At 48.1% G+C, this 8926-nt stretch overlaps 2 protein-coding genes across 3 annotated transcripts in view; both read right to left on the bottom strand.

The window, feature by feature from the left end:
• ACRBP (acrosin binding protein) overlaps positions 1–110 on the bottom strand; it is a 9469-nt gene extending 9359 nt beyond the window's left edge. The window contains exon 1 of the mRNA XM_010845195.1: positions 92–110. Coding sequence (XP_010843497.1) covers positions 92–110 — 19 coding nt within the window. The remainder of the gene's footprint in view (positions 1–91) is intronic.
• Positions 1–8898, bottom strand: ING4 (inhibitor of growth family, member 4). 2 transcript variants are annotated; one of them, XM_010844958.1, is made up of 8 exons: positions 6711–8898; positions 3454–3525; positions 1566–1732; positions 1270–1384; positions 996–1101; positions 635–782; positions 311–372; positions 1–214 (listed from the first exon to the last, which is right to left on the bottom strand). In XM_010844958.1, the coding sequence occupies exons 1-8, from the start codon at positions 6745–6747 to the stop codon at positions 175–177; spliced, it is 747 nt and encodes a 248-aa protein (XP_010843260.1). In that variant the 5' UTR covers positions 6748–8898; the 3' UTR covers positions 1–174. The 2 variants fall into 2 exon arrangements, with proteins under 2 accessions (XP_010843260.1, XP_010843261.1); XM_010844959.1 differs by having other exon boundaries at positions 1279–1384.
• Positions 8899–8926: the final 28 nt, after the last annotated feature.

Genomic DNA, 8926 nt, shown 5'->3' with positions numbered 1-8926 from the left:
CCCTGGCCCAGGGTCTGGGTGCAGCCTCAGCACCGGAAGTGGGGAGGGGAGGAGAGGAGATGACAACATGTGCCACCCACCTCTCCCTGACCCCCGGCCCAGCCAGGCATCCCACTCCCCACTAGCCAGGTCAGGGGATGTGGAAGAAACTGTGTTGGAATCCAAGGCCCTTGTCTATTTCTTTTTTCGTTCTTGGGAGCAGCGTGGGCAAAACCTACAAAGGAAGGTGGGGGAGAAGGTGAGCGAAGGGGAGGATGCCTTCTGTCACTCAGCTCAGGGTAGTCCAGCCCCGACCACAACGCTCACTCACCATTTCCCCCGAGGCTTGGTGGTCAGCCCCACACAGGCAAAGTGGAACCACTCAATGGAGCACTGGAAAAGGAAGACGGTGGAGGAGCAGAGGGCAGGGAGCAGGGTGGGGCCAAGGAAAGAAAAGAACCCCCCAACCTGAGAGTCCTCAGGAGCATTCCCTTATTCCATCCTGTGGGAGGATTCTTGAAGGGTCCAAGGCCAACCACCTCCAACTCCCTTCCTCCTGTCCTGAGGTCCCACTCTTCGGCCCTTACCCCCTTCTGGTACCCAACTCCCTTCCTGTCCCCCAGAGCCCCCCGCCCTGAGGCAAACCGGTTCTTACGTCAGGGTTGTCACAGCCAATCATCTCCCCGTAGGAGACCTGGTGACAAAGGCAATAGGTGGGTTCGTTGGGATCCACAGGCATATCCAACACATCAGAGGGGTGGACACTGCCAAAGGTCACTGAGGGCATCCCATACTCAGGGCTTCTGCGTGCCAAGAGGGAGAGAGAGTGTCACCTGCAGGAAGGGACGCTACAGCTTGACGCTCAGAGTGGCACGAGGAGGATCCCTGTGGGGCTAGTGGTCTGTGGCTTCCCCTCTGTATCCAGCAGATACCAGAGTGATAGAGAAGGGGGCAAGGGGCGGGGCAGGGGCAAAGAGGAGCCTGTCACTTGGCAGGGTGCTCCCTGACTCACTCACGTGCGCACAAGTTTTAACTTCTTCTGGGCGGCCTTGGGGGCTTCTTCGTCGGAGTTTTTCCCTTTGGAACGAGCACGGGCAGCTTTCTTCTCCTTTTGAGTCCGACCTTCCAGGGAAGAGGGGGAGGGGCAGCCAGAAGGCAGGGGGACAGAATGATGGGTTAAGGACCCCTCCTCTCCTCCAACGTGGGGGGTCCTCCCTTGGAGCTGAGGGATGGGCTGCCTGCCCCCTCGGAATCTTCGCTCCAACTCTCATGGCCCACCCCCCTCCTCACTCTTTTTGCCTTTGCTGGAAGAGCTGTCATAGTCACTTGACTCAATCTGCTTCTCCTTCAGATCAGCCTCAAAGCGGGCCAGGTCTGTGTCCAGTCGCCGAATGTGTTTGTCCACCTGGGTGGGAAGGAAGGAAGGAGAAGGAAGAGCTACCAGGCTGGTTCCAGTAAAAGCAAACAGGCTAAGGCAGAATCCATGTATCTCCCAGACCCCAAACAGATCCCAGCACACTAAAGGAGGGGCGGAGGACCCTGAGGAACAGACGGGAGGTAGTGGGGAGCCATGGGTAGGGCCATACCATCTCATAGGTCTGCATGGCAAGCTGCACCTTGTCATCACCAAACTCCTTGCACTTGCCATAGGCTTCCTGGATCTGTCTCAGAAGGGCCAATTTTTCCTCGGAGCTCCGGCTGCGGGCGCTACTCATATATTCACTGGCCAACTTGTCAATTTCAGCCTTTAGGTCTACAACAGAGACAGGGCTGGTCACAATGGCCCCCGAGTGGCAACGTTAAACATACTTCTTCCTCTTGCTCCTCGGACCTTTTGCATTGACCATCATAACCTTTGAATTAAAACACACTCAACATTCCTAGGTACTGTGCCACATACTCAAGTGATGCAACATGGTCACAACATGCGTTCTGATGGCACCTTTGATTGCTGGAAACGTTGCTAGCATAGTTGAAACTGGACTTATGGAAACACAAGGAAGGATTCTTTGCATGCTGCACTAACGCAAAGTACGTTTCTGTCGATGTCTAAAGATGCTTCTTTGCACGGCTTGCTGTTTCTTAAACCATGACCTCTGTCTCAAAAGCCATCTGGTTTCTCGTCTCAGAAACATTCTGTGATAGCTCTGAGAGCTGCAGACCAGGCCGAGTCATCTGCTGCTGCTCTTGACTTCCAGGGTCTGTACATCTACATCTCAGTATTGAAAATTAGGCCAGAGTTCACTCATGGAACAGTTCTTCTGCTTACTGTCCACCCTGCTTGGTTCATCATTTGCAACTTGCGAATATTCTCCATCACTTTTTTTTCCTGTGTGTTCATTTTAGATATTGCTCCAAACATTTAACTAGGGGAAGGCTGGTGATGCCCCCGAACACTGAGACCATAGATGCCTACTGCCTAATACTATAGCACTCAGAGAAAATGTGGATGGAGACAAAAGCATGACTCCCAACATGGTGTAGCAACAAGTAACCACAGCGAAGACCTGTGAGCATACTAGGTTTATGCTCTGCTTTATTCCAGGCCCTTGAAGGAAGGTGGAAAAACATGTATGTGGTTCAGTTGTCTCAATGGGTCTTTCTGGGTATGAACTCAAGAGCCAGAACTATATTACAAAGCAAGGAGCTGGTGTTTGGCATTCAGCAGGGAAGTTCTCAGGGGCCTATGTCAAGGATCTTAGATGATATTCATTTGTCCATGAGCAAACTGACCCAGAGTAACTTAAATCACAGCTTTAGGCATTCTAACACTCCTAGGCAGGGATACATAAGCATACACCTACATATCCTTCAGCAAGCATGGACGATAGCGCCAACAGAGACCTTCGACTATGAGAGACAAACTCGCCCACTGCAGTGTAGCCTCAAGCTCCAAGTAAATGTCTCAATGCAGCCAAACTTAATCAATGTCCAAGGACGGCCACAGATGGCACCCAATGCTTCTGTAAGGTTGAAGAATATAGTGTAGAGATTCTGATGTTAATTGCTGCTTTTCCTCCTTTTTTTTCCCCCCTCTTTCTTTTTAACATCTCCTCATGCAGCAAAGCTGCTGTGTACCAATGTGAGCTGTAGTCTAAAGCCACACTGAATTTTGTGACAGTAATGTTAACAGCCCAGTGGAGTAGAAACATTCTAGTCAGTCTTCCTACAAACATATCGAACATGGAGAACAGAAATGAGTCCAGGGTTGACTTTGATTTTTCTCATTTTTCCTGAGGGAGATATAAAGAGCACAGCATCTCTAAATCCTTGTACCATTGTCACAATACTCCACGAGTTATGAAAAAGCTAACACAGAAACACAGGTCATCATTACTCTCCTTTTAAGAATTGCAAGAGAATGAAAGAGAAGACAAGCAATCTAGATCAGACCAGGTGATAGGGTAACACCAAACAGGAGGAGAGACGACCACACATACTCACTCGGCACCGGGCCCCTTACTCTGCACATACCCTCTGTTCTTTGGTCCAGGTCTCTCATGAGCTGGAAGTTTCTCTGCAGTTCAAAGGGCAGGTTTTCAATACCTGGGGAGAAGAGGAGAAACTAAGACTCCCTGGACTTCCTAAGCCCTATAGCTGCTTTTGGGGGATTCCCTGGTGGCTCAAATGTAAAGAATCTGCTGGAATGTGGGATACCTGGGTTCAATTCCTGGATCGGAAAGATCTCCTGTAGAAGAGAATGGTAACCCACTCCAGGATTCTTGCCTGGAGAACTTCATGGACAGAGGAGCCTGGCAGGCTACAGTCCGTGGGGTTGTAAAGAGTCAGACACGACTGAGTGACTAACACACACACACACAAACCCTGTAGAGTCAGGCGACTAACACACACACACACACACACGCACACACACACACACGATAGCTGCTTTTAAAAAACAGGTCCAAAGAGCACTTGGTTATCCCTCCTTCAAACCGTTAGATTATCTGTGACAGCACTCATCATTCCTTTCTCAGGAGGAGCCATGTCTGTCTGTCTCCACACCTAGCTCCCCATCTCTGCACAGCTTTGTGTCCACCCTCCCCGCTTCAGTAACTTTACAAATCAGCCCTTCCCTCTCCATGCCCTCGGGAGTTCCCTGGTGGTATAGTGGCTAAGACTCCATGCTCCTAATGCAGGGGGCTCGGGTTCAATCCCTGCTCAGGGAACTAGATACCACATGCTGCAATGAAACATCCCACATGCTGCAACTAAGACCTGGCACAGCCAAATAAATACTTTTTTTTTAATATATATATAAAAAGATCTCTTTGCCCTCAACTTACAAATACCCTCCTGGTACCCTCCAATGATCACACACACACTTTCAATCTGCTCTCCAAACAGTAGCCAGAATGTTCTTTTTAAAAATGCAAATCTGATCAAGTCTCTCCTGTTTATAAACCTCCAGTCACTTCCACGGCAATATTCCCAAGTCCTACTCTGCACTTTCTGGCCCTTGCTGCACACCAGACCTCACTCAGGTCAGTCTCTGTCTATGTGCTCTCTGCTCTGTCACACTGGCCTTCTCTGAGTGCCTTGAGCTTGCCAGTGCTCTTCCAGACACTTGGCTTTCTGCACACTGCTCTCTCTGCCCAGGATGCCCTGCCCCGTCTCTTTCACCCCACTTCCACTATCCCTCTTGGCCTACTGAACTTCTGTTCATTTTTCAAAGTTCAGCTCAACCCTGACTGCCCCAGACTCCAACAAGTGCCTTGGGTTATGCTGTCATGCTATTCTATGGCTACCCTTTGGCAGGGTAGATACTTTGGGGGCACTTATCCAATGTAATTAAATAACTAATTATGTAATTAGTTATATGGTATGTCTCCCCAGCTCTCCAGAAGGGTTAGATATGTCTGTCTTCTTCTCTCCTATTTCCCTAGTGTTCAGAACTATGACATACATACAGAGAATCCTCAATAAATAATTGAATATAAAGGCATGAATACTTACGTTTCTCTCATAAAAAAAAAAAAATTCTCTTTCCATGACTCCACTTTCAAACTTTTAAAATGCATTCAATGCTTTAACCTATAGACTCGGGTCCACCATCAGTTTACTAAGATTAAGTCACCACTGAGTTACCAAATCAAATAATCTAATTACTAGTTCTATCCCCCCAAAAATGTTTGCAGCATTCTCACCATCTTCTTGCCTATATGTAACTTCCTATTAAGATTCCAAATCTCCTCACACACTTTCAAGTAATTTCATCACTGGCATTCCCTTAGCCAGTCCCTTAAATGTTACTATTTTCTTGAGCTTACACTTAAGTTAATCCTATTATTTTCTCACTTACTTTCTCTGAATGATCTCCATCTCATTTACTCTTAAAGACTCCTGAATTTCCTATCTTGTTGATGATATATGTCTACCTCACTTCCCGAACAGGAAATCGAGAAGTCACCTTAGATTCCTCCTCCTCTCTCAACCACTCATTCAGTCAATTCTGTTATATTTACCTCCTAAATACTTCTGTTACTCTTTGAGATCAGGTCCTCATCTCTGACCAGAACTGTTATTACTAATTAATCTTGTATTACCAGGGTCATCATGCTCCAATTTACCATACATCAATTACTTTCCTTTATTAAAAAAAAAAAAATTGCTCCATTCAGAAAATCCGTTGGTTCCTCACTATTTAGAGTGCAAGCTTCTTAGCCTGCCTTTAAAGACCATGCACAACCCAGCCCCAGCTACATTCTTCAGTGTCATTTCCCAATCTTTCACCTCAGAGTTCTACACATCAAACACTCTGGCCTCATCTTTCCCTGATCTTGCCACAAACCCATCAGAACACATTGGCTGATGCTTCCCCCAACCTTCAATCCCCTCTCACTCTCCACACCGGCAAATAAACACTCAACCTTCAAGATTCTTCACATTCTCTGTAAAGTTTTACCTACACCTCCAGGTAAACTAGTCTCTCTTTCTCCAGTGTTACCAACTGTCTGTTTAATGTATTTCTGTTATTTCATTTATCACACTTCTATAATTATTTATTAGAATCTGTGTCCTACTAGTCTATGAGCACCTTGAGGGGAAGGTCTGTGTGGTATTCATTCTTGTATACCCCCAGTACCTGCCATTATGTCTGACCCACAGAAGGACCTCAATAAACGAATGAATGACTCCCAACGCTAAGGCAAAAGAGAATAGGGTGACAGGCTCTGTGAAGGGCCACACAAATGGCAAAAACAGAACACCAAATTTCCATCTGATGGGAACTGCGTCTTTACTCCAAGAGGAGAAGCCTTTCAGTCCATCATCTGACAGTGGTCACTCGTAACCCCCTATCCCCATGAGAAGACGCGTCTTCGAAAGAACTGGGCGGAGAACCGCGAGCAGATCTTTGTCGCTGCTCCAATGGCAGTGGATGATATACTAAAATGACCGATTCAGAACGACTTTAAGAAAAAGATTATCCTGAGGCCGGAGACCCTGAAGACAGGGGCAGCAAATATCTTCCAGGCTATGCCTAACAGCACTTAAAGAGCCGTCCCCCAGCCCCGCCGAGCAGCCCCTCCCTCTTCTACACCTCAGAGCGAGGCCTCGACCCCGCTGCCCCGCCCCCTATTTCTTCACACACTCCAGTATTTTCTCTCACGCAACCCTTCACGATTGTGACTTTCTGACCATCGGGACTTCAGGGCCATAGAGCTCCTCAGCCCGAACCCCCACCCCTACCCCTCTGTAACCCCTGACCCGCTCCTCCAGCCTGCTCTTACTGTCCAGATAATGTTCCAAATACATCCCCGCAGCCATCTTGAAGCAAAACAAAGCAACTTCCGCTCCACCCCGGAAGTGACTGAACGCAACGGGCGCCGAAGCGGTCTTCCACCCCCGTCCGGGAGCCCTTCCGCCCTCAAGGGTAACTTCCGCCCTCACGAGGTCAATTTCCGGTCTGAATACAGCACCCGTCGAATCGCCTCCTCCTGGCGAAGACACTCGTCCCTGGCGGGGCGGCCGAGCGCGGGGCCGGCGGCGGCGTTGGCTGAGGGCGCCATTTTGCGTCCTCGCGCAAACTTCCGTTCCCTCCAGGAGAGGGACGTGCGGGCGAAGAGACTTGTCTCTTTGGGCTTTTAGTCCACAAAGAGCTGTTTTCAGCAGCCGGGAAATGTGAAGCTGGCGACCAGGGCAGGTGCCTTCTCGAGTCACGGTGCGAGGTGTAAATCCTCCCCGTTTCTGTTCACTCACGCGAATGCCAACTCTCCAGGATTATGTTTTAATGTGGAAACAGCTCATTATTTATAAAGGCCGCTTGTAAGTACAAAGTACTCCTCACAATAAAGCTGCGATTCTCTTCACCTTTTGTAAGGGTTTTTACCACTCCAGGACATTCCCGCTTGCAAAGTGACAGAGTACTGCTTGCTGGCCTTGTCCTCCCGTGTTTGTCTCCCATTTTTACTCGTTTATGTATGATGTTAACTGGCACAGAGCTGTCAAAACTGGGCCAGATGGATGCCAGCTATCACCCTGACCAGCGACACACACAGTGACAAATACACGTCTCATCAGAATGGAAAGCCACCAGGTGCAGACAGGCTACCACACTAGGGACGCAGGTGTCAGCGACCAGAACGGGAGGATGTTGGAGATCACTGTCACCCCTAAGCCACACGTTCTTGATAATTATCAATGCCACATGGCAGGTTTTTATGACATTTTCAGCCACATAAAATGTTTAAAAAAGGGCAAGGTGAAACCCCAGATATACTACTGAGCAGGTGGTACCATCTGGCCACAAATCTAGATGATGTCCTACCTCAGGAGCAGCAGGCCCTTGGATAATTTAATCTCCACGCCCAGGTCCTTCTCTACAAAATGACCCTATAGGGTTGTTACTATGAGTGTGAGTATATCCTTCAAGAGTGTAAATTCTGATTGAAATACCTCTGATTAAAGTAGGGCTGATAGTGTCAATTCAACAGTTAGAACAAGGGGAAAAAGCAGTAAATATTCAGGAAACTAACAGACACCACCTACCTGGTCACATGTGGTACATTCATTCCTGTCACACTACAGACGGAGACTCTCTGATGCCCACACAAGGTCCTGTGCCCTCAACCAACAGGCCTTATTTCACTGATTATCCACATCCACCAGGTAACTAGTATGGGTGCCCAGCAGTCCCAGAGACGATGGCCACATTGTTGGACGTGGGAGCTTTGTCACAGCTTTTTCAGTGCTTAAAGACCTTTAATTCTCAAAAAATCTTAAGAGGTGATCTGGCCCAATCCCTTCATTTAACAGCTGTAGCAGCATCACCGCCAACACTGGCTGATAGGAGAGAGTGGGGCTAAAGTCAAGGCTCCCCAAGCATGCACTCCTCCTCAGCACAACCATCCTGTTGTTCTTCAGTCCTGGTGATGGTGTCCACCACTGGAGACCTCTGGTGTTAGGTGACACAGCTGAAGTTAGCACTGAGCCCTCAGATCCACAGGTCTTTCCAGGAGACTGTGCTTCCATTTTTTGGATATGGAGCTTCATGGTGTCCTGTTGAACGCATGACTGATACCCTGCTCTCACATACTTGGGCACTTAGTCCTCACCACAGGATTTGTCTGTAAGAACCCTCGTAAACCAAAGTTCCACTTCAGAAATTTCAAGGCTGTGTGGCCTTCTGTGGCTAGGGACACACACACACACACGGCCCCGTCGCAGAGCATTCACTCTTAACACACACACACTACTGTCAATCCTCCATCCTGGCCTTGAATGCCTCTCCAGATAGCTATTTCCCCCATGCTTATACTCACATCAGTAGCTCCACTGCCTCTGATCCTTTTACACGAATTTATTTCTATACAAGGTTCTAAAAACACCCCTTGGTTTTATACATAAGTTTTTCCTTTTTTTTGTCTTCATTTTAAATTGCTTTATAACAACTTGTTTCCTGATTTTTTTTTTTTTCCATTTTCTCTTTTCTCGGAAATCTGCCATG

The sequence above is a fragment of the Bison bison genome, unplaced genomic scaffold (assembly GCF_000754665.1).
Source record: "Bison bison bison isolate TAMUID 2011002044 unplaced genomic scaffold, Bison_UMD1.0 scf7180017864213, whole genome shotgun sequence".
Taxonomy (NCBI): Eukaryota; Metazoa; Chordata; class Mammalia; order Artiodactyla; family Bovidae; genus Bison; species Bison bison.
This window is presented reverse-complemented; position numbering and strand designations above follow the sequence as displayed.

Excerpts from the sequence above, each read along its gene's own strand:
- ING4 (XM_010844958.1), bottom strand. The coding sequence starts at position 6,747 with ATGGCTGCGGGGATGTATTTGGAACATTATCTGGACA. Across the intron at positions 1,385-1,565 it reads CCATGCAGACCTATGAGATG|GTGGACAAACACATTCGGCG; the intron begins GTATGGCCCTAC and ends CTTCCCACCCAG. Across the intron at positions 1,102-1,269 it reads TTCCAGCAAAGGCAAAAAGA|GTCGGACTCAAAAGGAGAAG; the intron begins GTGAGGAGGGGG and ends CTTCCCTGGAAG.